This window comes from Pistacia vera, unplaced genomic scaffold (genome assembly GCF_008641045.1).
Source record: "Pistacia vera cultivar Batoury unplaced genomic scaffold, PisVer_v2 Contig645, whole genome shotgun sequence".
In the NCBI taxonomy this organism is placed as follows: domain Eukaryota; kingdom Viridiplantae; phylum Streptophyta; class Magnoliopsida; order Sapindales; family Anacardiaceae; genus Pistacia; species Pistacia vera.
In genome coordinates, this window is record NW_022196496.1 from 611284 (window position 1) to 631698 (window position 20415).

General features: G+C 37.5%; 4 protein-coding genes across 4 annotated transcripts; 1 reads left to right on the forward strand and 3 right to left on the reverse strand.

Moving 5' to 3' along the window:
* The first annotated feature begins 3020 nt into the window (after positions 1-3020).
* Positions 3021-5732, forward strand: LOC116111602 (protein RER1C-like). Its single transcript, XM_031397766.1, has 4 exons — positions 3021-3672; positions 4959-5139; positions 5264-5326; positions 5435-5732. The coding sequence occupies exons 1-3, from the start codon at positions 3293-3295 to the stop codon at positions 5315-5317; spliced, it is 615 nt and encodes a 204-aa protein (XP_031253626.1). The 5' UTR covers positions 3021-3292; the 3' UTR covers positions 5318-5326; positions 5435-5732.
* Positions 5733-6272: 540 nt separating this feature from the next.
* LOC116111595 (UPF0481 protein At3g47200-like) lies at positions 6273-8556 on the reverse strand. Its single transcript, XM_031397758.1, has 2 exons — positions 6475-8556; positions 6273-6393 (listed from the first exon to the last, which is right to left on the reverse strand). The coding sequence occupies exon 1, from the start codon at positions 8058-8060 to the stop codon at positions 6480-6482; it is 1581 nt and encodes a 526-aa protein (XP_031253618.1). The 5' UTR covers positions 8061-8556; the 3' UTR covers positions 6273-6393; positions 6475-6479.
* An 865-nt stretch (positions 8557-9421) lies between these two features.
* LOC116111584 (cysteine proteinase COT44) lies at positions 9422-11711 on the reverse strand. Its single transcript, XM_031397747.1, has 4 exons — positions 11151-11711; positions 10308-10543; positions 10077-10217; positions 9422-9988 (listed from the first exon to the last, which is right to left on the reverse strand). The coding sequence occupies exons 1-4, from the start codon at positions 11650-11652 to the stop codon at positions 9710-9712; spliced, it is 1158 nt and encodes a 385-aa protein (XP_031253607.1). The 5' UTR covers positions 11653-11711; the 3' UTR covers positions 9422-9709.
* A 2951-nt stretch (positions 11712-14662) lies between these two features.
* LOC116111597 (probable beta-1,4-xylosyltransferase IRX14) lies at positions 14663-19849 on the reverse strand. Its single transcript, XM_031397759.1, has 3 exons — positions 18754-19849; positions 17858-18415; positions 14663-15309 (listed from the first exon to the last, which is right to left on the reverse strand). Exons 1-3 carry the CDS (start codon positions 19497-19499, stop codon positions 15066-15068), a joined length of 1548 nt encoding a protein of 515 aa, XP_031253619.1. The 5' UTR covers positions 19500-19849; the 3' UTR covers positions 14663-15065.
* Positions 19850-20415: the final 566 nt, after the last annotated feature.

Here is a 20415-nt window from a genome sequence, read left to right on the forward strand (position 1 = left end):
ATTTAACATGACCAATATGTGTGATAGGAGCTAAACTCCCATTAGGAAGCTTAACGGAGTAAGCAACAGCGGAAGAAACGATGGTAAGAAAAGAAGGGCTGTAGACCATATGGTCTGTAGCACCGGTGTCTAAAATCCAATTTGAAGAACAATGAGGTTAGGTGCTCTGTGTGTGTGAAAAAAAACAAGAAGATACACCAGACATATTTGAAGGATGAACAGAAGCTACTATTGAAGAGTCCTTTGGTTGGAGCAAGGACAGCAGCTACTGGTATTGATGCTTGGTCAAATTAACCCTGTCATCACTAGAATTATCCACATCAGGAATAACAGAATATGAGGCCTGATTGGCAAGTATAACAGAATGGGGCTACTACTTGGCGTGTAACTTATGGCCCGGGGGATAGCTGTTCAATTTGTAGCATTTCTCAACGGAATGTCCAGTGAGGTTACAGTGGGAGCAGACTGGAGCAACAGCATTGCCAAGCTTAAAGCAGGTTTCCATCGAGTGGCCAGAAATCTTGCAGTGAGTGCAGTATGGCCGATCCTTCTTGGGGTTAGGGTTTTGTTTGGTTGAGTATTTGGATGAAGGGAACGGTTTCTTAACAGCAAGGGCCATGGTCTCTGAAGAAGGAATAACAGAGGTTAATTGAGAATGGCGTTCTTGTTGCTGGATTAGGGAAAACACCTTGGTAATGGGTGGAAGGGGATCCATCAACATAATTTGGTCTCTGATGGGAAAATATGATTCATTAAGTCCCATCAGAAACTGAAGAACACAATCCCTCTGATAACGATCCATAAGAATTTTTAAAGTACCACAAGTGCATAAAGGAAATGGATCGTAAATAGACAGTTCATCCCAAACTGATTTCAACTTACCAAAATAAATACTTACAGAATCACGTTCTAGAAGATTGGCTAAATCCGTCTTCAATTGAAAGATGCAGGGACCGTTTTGCTTGGAAAAACGATCGTACAAGTCTTGCCAAAGCTCCTTAGCATCATCGACGAAGGCCACAGAAGATTTGAGGGAAGGGCTAATGGAGTTTTGGATCCAGGAAACAGTCAGATCATTGCACCTCTCCCATAGATCAAATAATGGATCTGTAGGAGAGGTAGGTTTCAGCAGGGTACCTGAAATGAAGCCGAGTTTATTCTTGGCCCTAAGAGCACGGCGCATGGCTCTAGACCATGTAGCATAATTATCAGAGGTGAGAAGGTCAGGAACGAGTGTAATGGCTGGATTATCACCGTGATCAAGGCGAAAAGGGTTAGAGGGACATGTGAAATTGAGGTATGAGAGATGGGTATTGGAGTTTAGGTGAGGATTAGGATTCTGAACTATGGGCGAATTGGGAATGGAAGGGATGGTGGAGTGGGGTGAGTTGGGTGGGGTTTCTGCGTTTGCCATCGGGGTTGCTCTTCAGTTGCTCTGATACCATGCAAGAAAGCACAGAAATGGAAATATGGGCAACAAGGAAACAGATGAGCAATATCGATGGAGAAGAAGGATCTGAAATGAATCCCCAAAAGGTGTACTGTTCATTAATGAAAAGGGAGAATATATACAGCCAGCAGTATAACCGCCTAACAACTTACTCTAATATCCTTATGACATCTGTAAAGTGTAAATACAAATGAAATGAAAAGAATACAAATTGAAATGAAATGAAATACAATCAGATACATATATCAGCATATTTAGGTGTTGGCTAAACTACAAGTCATTTGTCCAGTGTCTTCTAACATAATATATAAAGAAAATAAATATAAATTACATTTTAAGTATTAAAATTCATACTTTCTTAACTCCTGTTTCGCGAAAACTTGGGAACATCAATATCTATGAAAATAGGAAGCTTTCATTTATGATGATAGTATTGATGAGTATAACAAATTAGAGTTTGAAAGCCATGTTAATAATATATAAGTAAATTCATGCATATTATATAGGTATTCAATTTATAATTATTAATCATATGACAAAGATAAATTAAAGGAAAAAAAAAGGTCTATTTCGTATGACTTAAAAATATTTTTAGTTATTCAATTACAAAAAATGCGAAAGAATATTTTAATTAAATTACTAAAACTAATTTTAATAAAATAATATCAATTAAAATATCTAAACTAATGTAGGATGATTTCGTTTATATTTATGTAGTGATACTAAATATTCAAAGAAATATCAACAAAATTAACTTGCTAAATGCCAACTAAATTTGCATTAAAAAAAGAGAGAAAACATAGGAAATTTTAGGGTGCATTTGGTTTATTATTTTAGGTAGGATTTTGGGGATAGTATTGGATAGTTGAATAGGGGAGTATTACGAGATAAAATTTAAAAATTTATGAAAAAGCCCCCAAGGTTTGCTAATTTAATAAACACCCCAATATATTAAAATATTAGAAAATGACAAAAACACCCCTAACACCCAAAGTGCTAGATTCTGGCCACCATTGCCGGAATCTAGCCGGAAAATTGGATAACCACAAAATCTTGTTGGATCTGGTGGGTATTCGATCGATATGGCATTTTTCGACCATATTCACCACGGATCTGGTCGGAAAAGTCTAGATCTAGGCCGGATGTGGCCTTCGACGGCCGAAAAAGGCCAACTTTGGCCGTCAGCAACGGCCAAAGATATGGTTGTCGTTGTCTGTCAACGATGGCCATTTTTTGTCCATCACTGACGGCTAGATCTGGTCGAAAAAGGCCAGATCTGGCCATTACCGGTCATTTCTGGTGGTCGTGTTACTGTTGTAACAGATTCCAGCTACGACCGGTGGTGGTTGTTGGAATCTGGCAAGTATTGTGGGTGAGGGTGTTTCTGTTAATTTTTAAACTTTTTTCTGGAGGTATTTATGAGATTAATAAATTTATAGGGTCTAAAAGTAATTAAAAAATAGACTAATATTTTGAAAATAACGTGCCAACTAATATTTGAAGAATAGGATAGGGAATATAGATAAAAACAATAATCCAAACACACTTAGGTTTTACTGATGATAAAAGGATCTTTTAATCCGGTTTAACCGAACCGGTGTACGGAGCCGTGAGACCTAAGGCGTCTGTCCCTCTCCCCCTCCATTCTTCAATAGCGTATTACCTTTGATTCTGATCGCATCTGCCCACCTCTTACTCTCTTTCTCTCTCTCGATCCAATTTTAGTTAACTCACTCCTATAACTAAATCCTCACGTATTTCTTTTCTGAAACAAAAATCTTTAAAATATTTACCCCCAAAAAATAAAATAAAATAAAAATAAATTTCCACCAGTGGGCTCCAATGGAATCCGTATCGACCGCTGGTCCCGTCGCCGCAGACGATCATCTCTCATCATCATCTCCAATGGCAGTTATATCTAGATGGAGATTCAATGTATCGCAGCGGTACCAACACTTACTGGACAAGGCGGTACCACACATCCTCTACCGTTGGTTGGCCTGCTTAGCTGTGGTCTTCATCTACGCCTTACGCGTCTACCTTGTTCAAGGCTTCTACATCATCACCTACGGTCTTGGAATCTACATGCTCAATCTATTAATGGGCTTTCTCTCGCCGCAGATCGACCCCGAGATTAGCGACGGACACGGACCCACTCTCCCCACCCGTGAATCGGACGAGTTCAGGCCCTTCGTTCGCCGCTTGCCTGAGTTCAAATTCTGGTACGTTTGACTTTTTTCATTTATAAGTCTAGGGTTTTTGTTTTTTACTGGACTAATTTGGCATAATGAAGCCAAATATTGTATTGGAATTGATGATTGCTTGAAGTGCGGATGTTATGATGAGTGGCAAACTCTTAATTATTTCCTGATCATAGAGAAGCAGCTGCCTGTTCTTCATGAAATGATGATTTTATTGGATTGCTTAAAAGTTGGGGAGAAACTAATGAAGGTTTAGTTAGTATTTCGAGAACTATTTTTCGATAGTAGATTATAATTTGGAATTCTGGACACAATCTAGAAATGAGTTTCTCGTTGTTTTCAGATATTTATCTGGATTTTGAAATAATATTTGAAAACTGCTTTTGAAAGCACACCAATCAAATGCATTTCTTAACATTTATTTATTTATTTCTGTTGAAAGCACACCAATCAAATGCATTTCTTAACATTTATGTATTTATTTCTGTTTCGGAAAGGAGAATGTTTTCCAGATTTCAAATCAATGTGCTTTTTGCTTTTATTTTTTATTTGTGGGGAGCAGATGCTTGTAATTTTATGATATCAAAGAGGAAGGCATCAATTAATTTAGATTGAGAGCCAGACAGCAAAAAACAAAGAGATCGTGGCAGGTGTTGTGAAATTTCTAGACTGCTAGAAAATGTTTTATGCTAATGCTTGAAAAGTTTTACTTGTTGAGTAACTTAATAGGTGAAATATGTGGGGATTTCCAAAGAGTGACAGAAATTTGTATCAGGGAGTTTTTTTTTAATCCTCATGCCTATTGTAAAATTTGGATTAGTAACAAACAATGTGATTAGAAGCTTATTGAGGCTAAAAATTATGATGCATTAAATGAATTTTGAGATGGGGTATTATCTGATTTAGTTTGAATGCGGCAGAGGTGGCTGTGGAGACAATACGTGAGTAATGTGACTTGGTCAAGGAATTAATGATTCGAGTGTCTCTTTACTTCCATTTGTGTGTTGCAAGGCATTTGGACTAATTATGCCAATGTTGGGCCGGTTTTTGCATGAAGAATAATGTTTTATGATATAATTTTGTTGGTCTGAGTCAATATTCAGTCTGATGCTGCTTATAGGGAGTTACATGATTTAGAATACTTTTTCTTATGAATTTACTTATTTTACGATGGAAGCCTTTATCCTTGATTTTATGGCTTTCCTACTATTGAAACTTTTATTCCATTTATATTTACAAACTGTTCTATGCTAGTTCTTTTGCTGGTTGAATATACTATTGAAGTTTCTCTGTTTTTCTCCTTCAAGGTACTGTATCACGAAGTCCTTCTGCATTGGTTTTTTGATGACATTCTTTAGTGTGTTCGATGTACCTGTCTTTTGGCCTATACTCCTTTTCTACTGGGTGATGCTATTCACTCTCACTATGCGGAGACAAATCATGCACATGATCAAGTACAGATATGTTCCGTTCTCTTTTGGAAAACAGGTATTCTAAAATTAATCCCGCATTTCGATTGCAATTAGAATATTTTGTATGTTTCCCTGCTATTTATTAGTCAAGTACTTTTTCATTTGTGAATTAATGTTTGTTTTGTTATAATTTCCAACAGCGATATGGAAAGAGGGCATCCTCAAGTGACACCATTAGCCTTCCCAAGGACTAAGGTCAACAGGTAGTGGGAACTATCAACTATGTATGCTCCTCTTGGAGCCTGCGCATAGGTGGCCTAATTTATTATTATTATGATTATTACTATTTATCATTTTTTGGCATTCTCTAGTTGACAGCAGAAGCAGTTAAAGGATGTGGTGGTCATAATCAAGGACCAGTTTTGGCACACTGGATGATAGTTCTCTTCCTAGATTTTTACTTGGCAAGCTTTCAAATGCCCTGGTAGAAAATTTAGATTAGGGAATTAAAGCCGTTGCCAATTTCTTTCTTTTTATTTTGTATTTTCTTTCCATAAACAATCCTTTTGTATAGAAGGTACATGCTATATCTGTAGTTGCTTTGACATTGATCCAGTAACTTGTGCTTTAGAGAGGGGAATGACATCTTTTAAGTTAAGTTCAAACTGCCATTTTCGCCTTTAAGTATGTTTTACCCAAAATAAACACCAAAGGTCTCTCGAGCTGTAGGAGTAGGATGTTGTTTGCCCAATTGTTGATGTGACAGAAGTAGTAAGTTCTATACAATTATATAAAAGCTGTAAAACCTAGTTTAATTTTTAAAGGGGTCACTCTGTTGTCACCGGATGTGTTCACTACATGAAAGTTTTTTGGTGTTTAGTCATGGATTTTTTTTAAAGGATTACTGGTGAGATTGTAGATTTCTTCGTGCTGATAATTTGGCAAGAGCCCGTAGCAAGCATTTGCTATGTTTTCTTGGTCTGCAATGACTTTAAAGAAAACGAAAAATTGCATTTGACGCAAGAAAATGATGTCGGAGGCTGGAGTATTATATTGGCTATATGCATGTTTAAGTGGGTTTGGAACCAGGTCAAAATGCTAATATATTAGCTCACCGATTATCACGTAGTTTTGCAAGAAATGTATCTTATGAGGAAGAATAGCACGTGAAGCGTTGTATAAGTTTAAGAACAAAACAATTAAAACTGAACATAGATATCAAATCATCAATAAATGTCATTGAAGCAGACTTATACAAATACATTGAATCAATCGATCGCCTGTAGGCTAGACGCTGTGTAACCTTGCACAATGAATGGAAGAAAAAAATCTGGGTATAAAATTGAAGTCATTTAAGTGTCAAAAAACTCTTTTCAAACTCAAAAAAGAAGTTTTAAGAAAAGGGGCATACCAAATTCAAGAAGGTGGCCTGTAATAGCCATAAATTCCGTAGAAGGTCTGAGCAAAAGTAAGCAGTAACAACACAACAGCAGCAACAAATGAGATGATGGCCCAGGGATTGTTGAAGTAGTTATGTCTGAGACTTGCACGCCAGGCATTCCATCTGTGGTTGTAATATTGGTTTACATATTCTGACAACCGGGAAAGATAGCTATCATTGATATCAAAAACAACCTCTTCACAAAGGCGGTTGAAGAGATCTGCAACTTCAGCATCACTACCTAGCCAGTGTTCGATAATGCCACAGTAATGTAGGTATCCTACATCCTCGGGAGAGTTGATTAGATTGTCCATGAAGATAACGTATGATGTAATGTCATTGCTGCAATCAAGATGACACTGCTCAAATGCAATGAGGTTGAGGAAAAGTGACTTTGTACCATCATGAATAAAAAGCCTGGGAATACTTAGAATCCCGTTCTTGAATTTTATGTCCCAGAAGCGATCAGTCTTCCTTTTCCTGAATTTGACACCAGATTCTGTCAGTTCTGTAACGCAATGTATCAATTGTTGCCTTCTTTTATCTGCAACTCGATTTGCATGCGACCATCGTTTGATCCAAGCCTTTGGGGGTACAGGTTGAGGGCCTGAGCACAAGAGGCCTCTTCGAAAAACATCAAGACAATGAAGGCCACCTTGATCTGATAAAGGATCAAAGGTGTTTGTATATCCAAGCGACGACTCCAGTTTGCTTATGTCACCTTTTGTTAATGGCTCATCAGTTGGCGTTAATGGGTCGAAGAATCTGAGTGCTAGCTTCGCAACAAGTCCTTTCTGCTCTGGATAACCAATTTGAAGTCCAAGCAATCGATCAAGTATGAAAAGTGGAAGCTGATTCTCTAACATAATCATGTCTCTTTGAATTGAATGCATAGATCCACGCATAGCAAAGATAGGATCATTGCGTGGGTAACCAAGTTGCTTAAATCCCTCAGCAGCTCCTCTAAAGAGCTCAAGTACAAAACATCCATCAAGAACCAACATTTCAACAAATTCATTGCTGCTAAGACTAATAGGCCCTTCATAACAAGCGCGAACTCTTTCTTCGAGTTCTTTCATAGCATCAAGATAAATCTTTATATCCTGATTAGAACGCTTGAGGACATGGTGAAGAGAACGCCACTTATGGCGATCCATTTGGCGTAGACGTCTCTTGCCATGGTGATAAGGCCCCAAGGACACCATCTGGGGAATATAGGCTCTGTCATCTCCTTCTCTTAGGTGTTGTGGGACTTTGTATATGCTCAACTTTTCCCATGAACCTTCTTCATCATCTTGGTGAGCTTGTTCAAGTTTTTCTTTTATGGATATCACCCATTCATCCTCAGAGTTTTCATCACCATCATCTTCGATCACAATGTTCAGGCTTTCTGATGGTGTCTGCTCTTGTTTCTGCTGCTGTTCTTGACTTTGTTCTGGCAATTCAAGCAATCCATTCGAATCAGACGTTCTTGGAATTCCAGATTCTACTGTTTCTCTGAGCTTCAGGGTAATGAGATACCAACTTAAGAGCTCTTTGTTGAACACAGCCACCATTATTGGTCCTGAATTAGATAGATGTGATCGGGCATGCCACACAAGAAGCAGAAACACAACACAGTTTTTTATTCCTCAAAAGCAAAACAGACCCCAAAATGGTATAGTTGTTGCTCAAATTAAAAGATATTAAAAGGTGTGGAGTATGCATTATTTATTATTCATTGACCAAAACCAATTATGTTGCTTGCTTGCATGGACCCCCTTGGCTTTGAATATCCATTAATTTTACATTACTTTTAGCTGAGATGTTTAGTTCTTAGCTTTAACGTGTAATTTTTAAATTATGTTATGCAAACTTTTTCCCACTTAACCAATGTAGAGCTCCAAAAGATGAGTGTATCTAGAGTTCCGCAAATTGAAAGGCAGATAACGCAAATTTATAAAAGTGTTCAATACTCTTATCTTTATAATATCTTAATCACAAAAGTGTGATCTAATTGATGGTGTGGCAAGCCGCATAAAAAATTGGGCTTCTTTTTCGCATGTGCAAAATGAAACAACAACATATCATGTGAGTTCTGTTTCGGCAACTAAATAATATAAGATGGTAGCCTTTCTCTGTTTTTTTTAGGTATACGAGGTATCCAACCCACCACGAAACCCCCTACGACTCGAACACAAGACCCATTGGGTTTAGCCAACCTCAATAACTAAAGAGTTTGTTATCCAACCATAAGGGGAGAGGTCCCTTCTCTGTTTTACCATGCTACGGAATAAGATAAAGTGTTTTAACTTTGAATCTATCATCAGTAAGATACATGTATTTGATTAAGTCCCTTCTAATCTACCCTGTGATTTTCAAAAGAAAAATGATAGATAAATAATTCAACATTTGATTGGTTGAAATTTCAATGACGTATTAAAATGATCTTCTCAAAGTTGTACTCATCTTTGTGAACTATAAAAAGTTTCAATGAGAAAGACTTCTAATTTTAATAACATATGATCTTCCTCAAGAGGAAACCAGTACAAAGAGACCATCAGAGTATTGAGAGTTTATTGAGTGTACATAATTTGTAGCTTTTATCTTACACCTTAATTTGCTTCCTTCGTTGGTTGTGAAGCTGACTTTAGCAACCACCTTGTAAAATATGTTAAGTATAAAAGATGTCATTTCCTTTCATTCATGCCTGTAGTCAGCGAGACGATCATGACCACATCAAAATAACCTAATTGATAAGAAGAAAACCAGACGGCTAAGAACAAGGTCCCATTAAAGACTCACCTGCTGATGGTTAATAACCACATGGGCTCCCTCTTCTTACAAGTCGTTTTTTAGAATAAGTTATACAATTTTGTGGTTGTTACACATAATGAAAAGAAAAATGAAAAAAACTATAAGAAAGCACAATAAAAAGAGATAAACAAATTTGAAAGGAAATGACAATTGAATAGATAGATTATCACAACAATATGAGTCTTTTTGGGCGCGGTTGACAATTGAGAAGCTATGTACAACAAATATCACCAGATAAACATCAATGGCCTGCTCTACTCATCAGCTCAACTTAGACCAAGAAGGATTAAAGGGCATGAATTAGAATCAACCAAGAGGAAACTATTAACTTAATTAAGCATACTTTTATTTGCAACTTTTATCACTTTTGTCTTTTTTCCTGGTTCATATCGATCAGCCATAAAGACTTTCAAGCACTGCTGATCTTTCCCTCAGCGGCTTCATTAGCCCAGTAAGGCTTAGCTGGATTTGAGCTATTCTTGACAGGATAAGAAGCCTCCATTGCAATACCACATTTGCCGGTATATGTTTCCACTATATTACGCTGCAATTTTATGTATCCACTCTCACCCCAGTCAGTGCCCCATGAATTCCTCACAAGCCAGTAATCCTCTCCATTCTCTGTGCCATATCCAACTACCACGACACCGTGGTCTAGTGCTGATCCACACTCTCCAGTGAACACACCCTGTTAAAATCAAAAGGGAATGACTCAGTTGCATTTTCTCTCTAAAGAAATCTTTCATAAAAAAAAAAGGAAAGAATGGTTAGCTTACAGAGTCGTAGAGTTGGAAAGCCATGCCACTAGCTTCAATGGCAACACTAACAGGTTGATGTGCCACAGCCTTTTTCAAGGACTTCTCATCGAAAGGAAGTACATCCTCGTACCCATCAATGCTAACAACCTTGGCATTCTCCTGCAAGAATGAAAAATTCATTGAAGATTAATACCAATTAGAGAAAGTAAAAATAGTTGTAACAATTTTAGTTGAAAGCATAGTACAAACCCGGACAGAGTCGCATTTGGTGTCATAGCCAAGGTAAGGATAGTCTTGTTCAGTGTCCATGCCACCATTGTCGATGATGAACTGGAAGGCGTAGTCCATGAGACCTCCATTGCATCCTGCGTTGTATGCTTTGTCACAGTCTACAAGTTCTTGTTCTGACAGGGAGATTAGCTCCCCAGTCACTATCTTGTTTATTCCTTCTACTGCTGCTACTGTTGAGAATGCCCAGCAACTTCCTGCTCACCACATCAACAACATTTATGGTCAATAAAAACATGTGTGGTGTTTTTAATTTCTACAGATTGGCAAGTTAAATCAGTGGGCTGTGGTGCAGGAATAGGCAAGTCTAATCCAAAACGCACAAGAGATTGAGAAAATGTCCAGTTTAGGTCAAACTCATATTTGGATGGGCCAGAGCCCAAATTTGAATTGACGTGCGGTACCCCTCAAATTTGCAAATTTGACAATATGATCAAGTGGGTAGATGTATAATACCCTAAACTTTTGGACCACATATTAATTTTGCAAACATGAAGGGCACCGATGGATTTAATCCTAAACTAAAAGTGGTGACCTGTAAGAAAGTTGAATAGAAACCCACGTGGATTCCAACCGAAAGTCTAAACCTGCCATTCTAGTATTAACTACCATTCTGCCGCCCACAAACACTTGTTCAACAATATTATTAAAAAAAAAAAAAGAAAAAAGAATTTTGTTCATTTTATTCAATAATTTAAATTGGTGTCCATCATCCATAATTTCTTTTTCTGAAAAAAAGGCAATCTAATATTTTGAAAATTAAAGAAAAATAAATAACTTGTTGAGAAAGATAAGAATATATACCACAACTTCCTTGATCTTTGATGGGGCTAACTGCACCCTGTTCTCTCCAATCTACAGATTCCGGCAAAGTTTCACCTGCCTTAAAAGCGTACCTTTGACTGGCAACTTTAGCCTTCATGACTCTACGCTTAGCATCACTCTTGGTACCCAAATAAATGGCACGGTATTCTTCGTTTGTTAAATCGGCAAACCTGTTCAAACCCACCTTGTACGTGCGTTTTTGTGAGTTGTGTTCATCAATGAATCTCAAGTTATCTTTGAATATTTGAAGCCTCCTCTCGTTCTCTCCTATCCCGTTGTAAGCTTTTCCATGCTTGGCGAGCCATGACTGATAGATGCTCATCACCTCATCGTCGCTTCTCCAGTTTGACTGCTCATGCTTGTTGTCGTAGGTTATGATGGACATGTCTGTGGCGGATGTGAAGGTGAAGAAGAGGAAGAGGAGACTGGAGATAGCTAGAAACATGGTTGATGTGCTTGGAGAAGATTTGTAAAGGGCCATTTTGTTCTTCAACAGATGAGAGAATGAAGAGGATGGTGGAGAGGAGGAGAAAGTTTGATGAGTTTATAAAGAAAAATAAAATGATTTAATAATCAAAGAGTTTGTTGAATGATTGAAGGTAAAATGTAAAAATGTGACATGTGTATAAGGATTTAAGACCATTAAAAAAAATAAAGTTTTAATTTTACACCACTGGATATGAATAATATAGGACAAGAGGTCTAGATACGGTGAGGCTTTGTGGAAATACAAGAACAAGACGGATCCTTCGGGCATGGTAATTAGTAATTAGTGAAGTAATTCAATTATGAGGAATGGGAGAGCAGAGGAAAGTCATCGTTTTCAGGGTTTCAACAAATGGGATTTTGCCACTTGTGATGTGTTTTTGGGTTCCTTAGAGCTGGGCCTGGGGGTTTGGCCTCACACCCGCTAGTCAAACTCGAAGTTCGTGCTACCGCCCACCAGATAAAAAAAGTTTTGGTCCAATAAGAAGAATATGAAAAAGGTAAAATTGATTTCAAAAAAGCAAAGACGGTTTTGTATCAGAAATGCATGTGCTCGTCTGAGATAAATTTGATTGATGAATTGCTATAGAATATTCACAGTAGTGGGCTCAATACGTGAATTAGATTTGGATCTCTGCCTCCGATTCAGTGCAATCTATTATCATGGAAAGGAGATGAATATCTGTCTGCTAAATTTAGAATTTCGAGTTCCCTTACAGTTGCGAGTAGCGATTCATAATTGCCTGCTAGAAAATGAATCAGTAATCGTGTGGGCGTCATAAACAATTCAATACACCAACTTCAGTGGATGGATTCTAGAGATTAACTTTCTTGATTTTACAAAGTTTGAAGAGTTGCACTGTGGAATTGGATAGAAAAACAATGGTATGGGTATGGGCAGGAATTGTTCCTATTGAGTTGAGGATTTAGAATTATTGGAAGTAAAAGAAGAGGTTTGAATAGATAAGGTGTGACGTTTTGTAAATAGAGATAATTGAATGAATATTTAATGGGATCCTAGGGAATCTCCCTCCTTATCTAAGGGTGTGAGAATTGGCCGGCTCTGAACAAGTTGCATGATTCTTCTCAGGCTCAGCAGATAACTTATCCACAGGTCAACCTCAATTCTCAACTTTGAATGTTAGACCCAACTAACAGTCACAAAGAGCAAACTCCTCTAAACTACTTCTGCCCACCCAGTTCCACAGATTTCGCAAGATTCTAATCCATTGTATACGTATGCTATTGATAACAAAGACAAACAATTAGGAGGCGTGTTCTTAAATATCTTCAATATAAATTTTTTTTTGTTTTCAACTTTTGTTATGGGCTAAGAATGGCCGAGAAAATGAATGGTAACTTCATCGAGGAAACTGACGGCTGACTCAGCTTCCACATGCTTCCTTCTCTATTCCGGTCGGTGGATTGGATTCAACCCAGAAACTGAAGAGAAATGTTATAGCATACTGGCAACTGGAGGTTTATCTCAAAGTATCCCCTAATTTCAGGGGAAGGGTTTGCTGGCTAGTGGCTCCCCATAAGTCACACAGTACAAGGAATAATTATATATTTTCTTATAGCAATAAATGAAATAAAACTTATTACAAGGGGGTTGATTTTTACTAACGAGTAAATATAGAATGATAAATATTTTTCACAAACATCAACTTGCATTTGAATAGACATAATCTATTGTTAGGTAAGTGGAATTCATTACGAGTTGACATATCGTGTTTGTAAGATAAAGTTAATGAAAAATGTTTGTAAGTGTAGTACTAATGTTTACTAAATTCATCAACCCAACACCATCCTAATCCTAGAAGAAGTATTGAAGCATTCCAGCTCAAGCATATTTCAGCAACTTCACTCCAACCCAACCATACTTCAGTAGCTTTATTGGCTTCCAGCTCCACATTGAATAGTCAAACATAATTAATTGTTTTAGTTAGCAAAAGTTAGTTTGAAGATTAGTTTAACAATAGTTAGTAGGGCTGAAAAAACAAAAAAAACTGAAAACCAAACCGAATTGAAAAATGTTTTTTCAGATTAACTGATTCGATTTTAGTTTTTAAAAATGATTAAACTGAATTTTTGGCTCGATTAACGATTCAAGGATAATATTAAACCGGTTATTTAAAAAAATAATACCCCTTTTTTCCCTTACTTTTTCTTGGTATTGGGAACGCAGAACTGCAGTCTGCTTCTCTGCGCATTTTCTTGGGTTTGCTTCTCCATCCAAATACTTTTTTTTTTTTTGTCTTCTTCTCCTTTCATTATTTTCTCTTTCTTCTTCTCCTTTCACTGCTTTCACTTTCTTTTTTTCAGTTTTTCTTGGCATTTTCGTCTTCTTCTCTTCCTCTCCTTCACCAATTTCTCTTTCTTTTTCGTCTTCTTCTCCTTTCACTTTTCTTTTTTTTTTTCTTTTTCTTCTTCTCCATTTCTTCTCTTTCACTGCTTTTCTGTTTGGATTTGGATAAAAGGCGAGAAGAGAACGCCATGATTGGACTTCAGCCTTCTTCTTCTTCTTCGATGGTTTGGTAGATTTTCAGCTTTAGGGCATGTTTGGAAGCTCTGTGTCTGCTTTTTTGTTTATAAGATGTCTCAATGAGACTAAGTGAGACTGATTCTGTGCATCTCTTCTTGTGTTGGTTTGTGTAAGCGCTGGATTCTGATTTGGGGTATTTGAAATTGACGGCTTTTTGAGGCACCCATTTCATGTCTTGCTATTCTAAAAGGGCAATTTCAAATTTTATTAAAATCGGTTTATAAACCGTTAACCGATAACTGAATCGAATTATCGGTTCGGTTAATAATCGATTCAAAGGATAATTCGGTTTGATTTCGTTTGAATTTTCCTTTGAACTGAAAAATCGGTTCAAAAATATGTAATCCGGTTTGGTTAACCGGATTTCCACACCGCTGACAGTTTTACTTAGTTAAGACTGTTACTTACGTTAGTTACTGCAGATGAGTTGGTATAAAAGGCTGTTGTATAATGAAATCCATTTTTCCCTAAATCCTCTCTCCTCAAAAATCTAATAAGAAGATTATGTATAAAATTTGAAGCATGTCAGATACAAGCTTTCCTGCAAGGTTACAAATGTGGCAGGTCTTAGTTGACATGCTCTTCCACGAAAAAAAGAGTACCAATCAGTAATCACCCCAAAAATAAAAAATAAAAAAGAAAATAAAATAAAAAAATATGTAATGCTTAGGAGTAACTCTCAAACTGCAAGAGCACGTATCCAATGGCCAACTGCAAGATTTGCCCAGTCTTGTGTACACCCCCAATTGGTATGAACCGCCGCACGTCCCTCTCGGGAATTAAATTTCTTGGTGCTAAAGGCTAGCAGTACTCTAAATTCACACCGCATATTTATATTGCTAATTATATCCTTGGCTAATTTTTCAGTTTTGTTCAGAATGCCTTGAAGAAATCTGTGGGTCTATCACTTTTGCTTCATGCTTTCTCTTACTTCGAGAACTGCGTCTTGATCTAGGTGTTCGAGTCTTTGCAGTATGCTTCACTGTATGCTCTTGCTCTTGGACGCCCATCACTACCTTTTCAGTAGATGGGAGTTCAGGAGGGGCATCCGGCCATGGTGTGTGTTTTGATGGGACAGTAATCTCCAATGGTGGGTCAATTATCCATCTGTACAAAATACAAATTAATAGTTAGATAACGCACTGAAAAACACATGTTGGACAACTTTCTGAGGTGCTAAAGGTTGTAGAAGAAGATAAAGATACAAAGTTTCTCATAACTCATCCTGTTATTGAAAATAAAGATACAATTTTTGTGCTCATGCACTAGTGCATCAGAATGAAGATATGATTCCCGAAGGAAAAAAATTGTTCCATATTTCTTTTTAGTTTATTCCTAATTGATTTTCAAATTACCTTCAGATTCAATGAATGGACATATAACAATACATATGCGGAAGTCGCAATAATTTTTTGATGATAGCAGAATTATTGACTCAGCAGTAAAAATTAGTCTTAATGACTCTTAATACATATAAATCAGCACAAAGACTGGCATCAAGTGACAAGGACTGAAAAGCATCGCCCTCATTCCAAATGTAAGGAAGATTGGTGAGTGATTGCCCTTGGGAGAGAATTGAGAAGACTATATTTATCATCAAACTAAAAAAAATGAGACACTTCTGTTTACAACAAATAACTCTGGGTGTGTGCTATGTTACATAAGTACAACCACTGAACTATGCACAAAGAGGTAATTTGTGAATTCATAATGCACACAGAAAATTGATGTTAAACATACTTACATGTATTAAGAGTCATTAAGACCACAATGAATTCACCATATCCTATGTAATGCACCACATGTAATGCAAAATACTGATGCAGCCACCATGATGCATCAAAATTTTAAGATGAGATTGATAGCAGTGAACCTTCAGTTTGGAGGATAAATGCTTTACTAGATTTTTGCTTCTACAATTGAAATGTTATTCAACCATGCAATTTGATCTAGAACTACACGTGCAAACACAAGCCGTGTACAGTAAGACAGTTGTAAACTCTAGCAACTATGTCACACACAAGTTTCTTAATGAACCAACCATCAAAGCTTCCCAGATACCTCCACAGTAATGTTGTTTGACATCAAACTGGCAACACACAGACTCTACTCTCACATTACCATATGTTTGCATGCACACACTCATATGTTTTAACCTAATTACAATATTGACCCACATTTATCCAACATTATGCTTTCTCCCATAGGAAAGAAGAAATCCAAAACAGGGAGACATTAATAATTTGAGGAACCCTCTAGTCCCAATACATTTGCCAAGGAGTCCTCCTTAATCCAGGGGTAAGCTTCATCTTCCTGTTGACACTGTTGCAAGGTTTCTTCTCCTAAAGTCAGCCCAATAAACTGAGTTGATCTATAAATAAATGCAGGGTTGAGAAAAGCCCAATTAACCTGAATTTACTGAGTTCAAAGAAAAGCAACAAAAGAAACTCCAATTGATAGAAGGTTATGCCTTGAAAAATGTGCTACCAAGCTATCACAAGATATGCTGTCATCAAACTACCTGAATATATTAATGGCTGTGACATGTCACAAGAAATTTTTTAGAGAAAAAAAAAAAAAAAAAGGATGCCATAATGACAATTTCCCAACCATTACACTAAGGGCACCGGTGTTGAAATGAAAGGTATATCCCATTTGGACAGCAAATAATAGCATAATTTAACTTGCCACAAAGAGCATCTTCAATAGTCAAAAACTGGCTGTTCAATGAACAAAATAACTTGTGTCTATAAGCATCATAGCTTTGCAATTTCTATATTGAGTGTATCATGGGCAGATAGAAATTCAGTAAAAAATCAACAGACATCCTACTTGTTCTCAAATAGGCATCGGGGTAACTGTCAGATATGTGGACATGTGACTTAAGAGTGTAAAGCATTGGTTATTAGCTTCATTGATGTTACCTACCAATAAAAGGTCTGGCTCAGGATGACCTTCTAATTGTCCCAACAGGATCAACTGATGACTTCCACCACATCAAGGTGACACTCTACGGCTAAGTTATATTCCTTCCCTACCCCCACCAAGAAAAGGAAATAGAACTTATTAATCCTAAGGCAAAGAATTGAGAAACCCAATGCTTTCTATAAGAGGTAAAGATCATACATGTGCAACAAGGGGATCTAATGGCAACTACCTCAGCTAAAGATACAATAACCTTTTCTTATTATTGAAGTTAACAAAAGAAACCAACAGTTAGGCGAGTGTGGCAAACAAGCATGGAACATGACAGATCGGAACACTATGTCTTAGCCCTTGTAGAGCAATACAATTAAGATTCTACTCAAAGAATCAGCTCCATTCAGTAAACAAATCTACCACAAATTGTAACATAGGAACACTTGAGATCTACTTGATAACCAAAACCAAATTTGATTAACACCCCGTCCACCAAATTTTTTGGCTTAATGAATAGTCTGATTTTATGTCCTGTGTTTACTTTCTAGTAGACCCGGTTATCAAAGATCAAAGAAAACAAACACTGGACATCTAAAAGGATTTTGCACCACTAAGCATAAACCACATTGACTTTAATACTTATTCATGAAAATACATAAAATAATCACTTATTTGTATTAGAATCATTGGGAAGCACATATAGTGCAGTAGAAAGAACAAAAGATTGAGGACTCACCTCGGAGGGAACTTGCTATCAGCACGAGCTTCAACACGAAGCCACCAAATTAAAACTTGGCGCCCACAACTTCCAAGCGGCTCCACCACAGAATGGTCCTTCAGCAGCGATAGCGGACTCTCTATATCCTCAACCTTATCCAGTAAATCCAGATCATTCACCCACTCTGGCTTATCTTCGGTTTCTTTCCAAAGCAACCTGGAACTCAAAACAAACCCAGCCCATTCCAGCTTCCTGGGAAGCACAGTTGCCCTATCATCAATGTAAGTTGCACTTTTCCCAGCATATGGCAGGGAATTAAAAGTGTGCCAACCAACCAACTTATTGGATGCGTTACAAGCTGGTCCTTGAACAGGGACTGGTGAGCTCCCTGCACCATCCTCTTTCTCCTTCGCTGTTAATGATGAGTCATCTGGATCTTCCGAATGGGCAAGAATTCCAACCGAAACAGCACCAAACCATTTCACATTTTGAATTTCATCGAACAGCTCCATACTGTGCATATTACTATCATCCGCAAACATAACAATCCCATCCAGCTTCTCTTCTCTCACAACTCTGTTCCATCATAGACCTACTAAATTAATTCACATTCTAATAACATCCTAAATACTCTGCCTAAGTCAAAAGAAAACAAACTAAATACCGCAATATTGAAACAAATCATCTTGATTAAATTTCTCAACATTCATTTCCATCTGCTAGAATCCATTTTCATTCATTAATTACAGCTCTCACCCGATATAAAAACCATAAAATGCAACGTTAACTAATTCTTTTCACTCAATTTCAACAATTATTTGAGTTTAATTTTTGCATATGATTAAATTTAACACTAGGCAAGAATTAACAAGAATCAAAGCCAATATGTGAAGCAAAAAGTACTAAGAATTGACCTCAAAGCGCGGAGCCGCATCTTGGCCTCCAATTTATGTCTTTCCTCCCACGAATTGGGCATTCTTTGCTTAATTCCAACATGAATGGTCCTCAATTGAGACTTGGCAATCAAAGACGCCGTTTCGTTGGTCACTCCACCTGCCTCTACCACGATCCACACCAGATCGTACGGCACCAGCATGAGCGAGTGGATCACACCAGTCAAATGAAGCGTTTGGAATGTCCTTACATAAGTAGGAGTCACCGCAATCACTGTTCTCGGATTTTTAACTCCAAAATGAGCTCTCTGCTCTTTCTGCACTCTCTCGATTAATCTATGCGCTTTCATCACTTCCGTCGGGTTAGGGTGGGGCCACGGCCGGATCAGGATCCCATGCCGACCCACCACCACTCTCGAGTTCGTACTCGGCGTCGTTTTGTTCGCAACCGGAACTTCAACATTATTCGTAACCATCGGATTCGAAGACAGAACAGTCGTCGCGAGGTCAGTAGCCGCGTTTCGAAACGGCGCCGTGTAGAAATTGGTTGTAGTTGCGGAAGTTGAGAAGATGAAGAAAAAGACCAAGCGAGAAAAGCGGTAACCGAGAACCAAGCTGATTAAACAACAGAGACCATGAAGGACGAGCCAGAAAACGGCGGCCGGCGACTTGATCGCACTGTCGGAGGAGGAATCCAAGGGAGCTGATCCTCTGAAGCTATTGCTCCGGCGACTCAAGTAGCTCTGATGCAACGCGGAGAGCTTCATGTTTAGGGTAGGTTCCTCCGGATAGAGAGAGAAAGGGCTTGGTGGTGAGGTATTTGATTAGTGGAGTTAAGTTGGTTAAGGGTAAAGTGTACTTTAATCAAATGATTACTTTAGGCTCAAGAGTTGGTGATTGTTCGTTGTTTTGTTGATTAGCAGCTATCTGCTCTGGTACAGTGACGATTGAAGAAAGGGACATTAGCCCTTGAGGTTGAGGTTGAGGTTGAGGTAGGGCCCAAGTAGCTTAATTTTTCGGGCAGGGAAGCCTTTGCCTTTCGTCTCTGAAATCAATCACCAGATGCTCGTGTATGATTATAGTCAACGTTTTACTGGTAATATACCAATACTTGACGAGACGAGAAGACAGTTCAAGCCATGGTTACTTTCTTACGCGTTTCATTTGTTGTATTATTTATTTGTTTTTATTTTTTTACCACCCGTTCCCTACCTATTTACTTGCGAATTATTTTAACTAATATTTGAAACCTGAAATTGGCAAATGGGTAAATTTATTCCATAATCACTTCTATTAACAATCAAAGTGAATTAAATTAGTCATATTTAACTATTAACTAGGTGGTTATTTTGTCATATTATTTATTACTGGTGTAAAAAGGAATCAGATTCATTTTGGTATGAATTAATTACATTAATTCTATTGTAAATAATATCTGATATTAGACTGAGTTTAATGGTATTGAAATTCTGATTAGGTATGTCAATAATTTTCTTGAATTATATAATATATGATATCTATTTAATTTACTGGTATGAATGAAATTAAATGAAGAAATTTAGTTGGAAAGGAGGATATATGTTTAAGAATTGGAGCATGAAAATGTGGGTAGTGGACATGTAAAGGTGTAGGTTGTGAATTATGTTATTGTTTTTACTTTTTAAGTGGCATTAGGGGTTGTTA

Excerpts from the sequence above, each read along its gene's own strand:
- LOC116111597 (XM_031397759.1), bottom strand. The coding sequence starts at position 19,499 with ATGAAGCTCTCCGCGTTGCATCAGAGCTACTTGAGTCGCCGGAGCAAT. Across the intron at positions 18,416-18,753 it reads ATGCGGCTCCGCGCTTTGAG|AGTTGTGAGAGAAGAGAAGC; the intron begins GTCAATTCTTAG and ends ATGATGGAACAG. Across the intron at positions 15,310-17,857 it reads GATAGCAAGTTCCCTCCGAG|ATGGATAATTGACCCACCAT; the intron begins GTGAGTCCTCAA and ends TATTTTGTACAG.
- LOC116111595 (XM_031397758.1), bottom strand. The coding sequence starts at position 8,060 with ATGGTGGCTGTGTTCAACAAAGAGCTCTTAAGTTGGTATCTCATTACC.
- LOC116111584 (XM_031397747.1), bottom strand. The coding sequence starts at position 11,652 with ATGGCCCTTTACAAATCTTCTCCAAGCACATCAACCATGTTTCTAGCT. Across the intron at positions 10,544-11,150 it reads CAAAGATCAAGGAAGTTGTG|GAAGTTGCTGGGCATTCTCA; the intron begins GTATATATTCTT and ends TGTGGTGAGCAG. Across the intron at positions 9,989-10,076 it reads CTTTCCAACTCTACGACTCT|GGTGTGTTCACTGGAGAGTG; the intron begins GTAAGCTAACCA and ends TGATTTTAACAG.
- LOC116111602 (XM_031397766.1), top strand. The coding sequence starts at position 3,293 with ATGGAATCCGTATCGACCGCTGGTCCCGTCGCCGCAGACGATCATCTC. Across the intron at positions 3,673-4,958 it reads TTGCCTGAGTTCAAATTCTG|GTACTGTATCACGAAGTCCT; the intron begins GTACGTTTGACT and ends TTCTCCTTCAAG. Across the intron at positions 5,140-5,263 it reads CGTTCTCTTTTGGAAAACAG|CGATATGGAAAGAGGGCATC; the intron begins GTATTCTAAAAT and ends AATTTCCAACAG.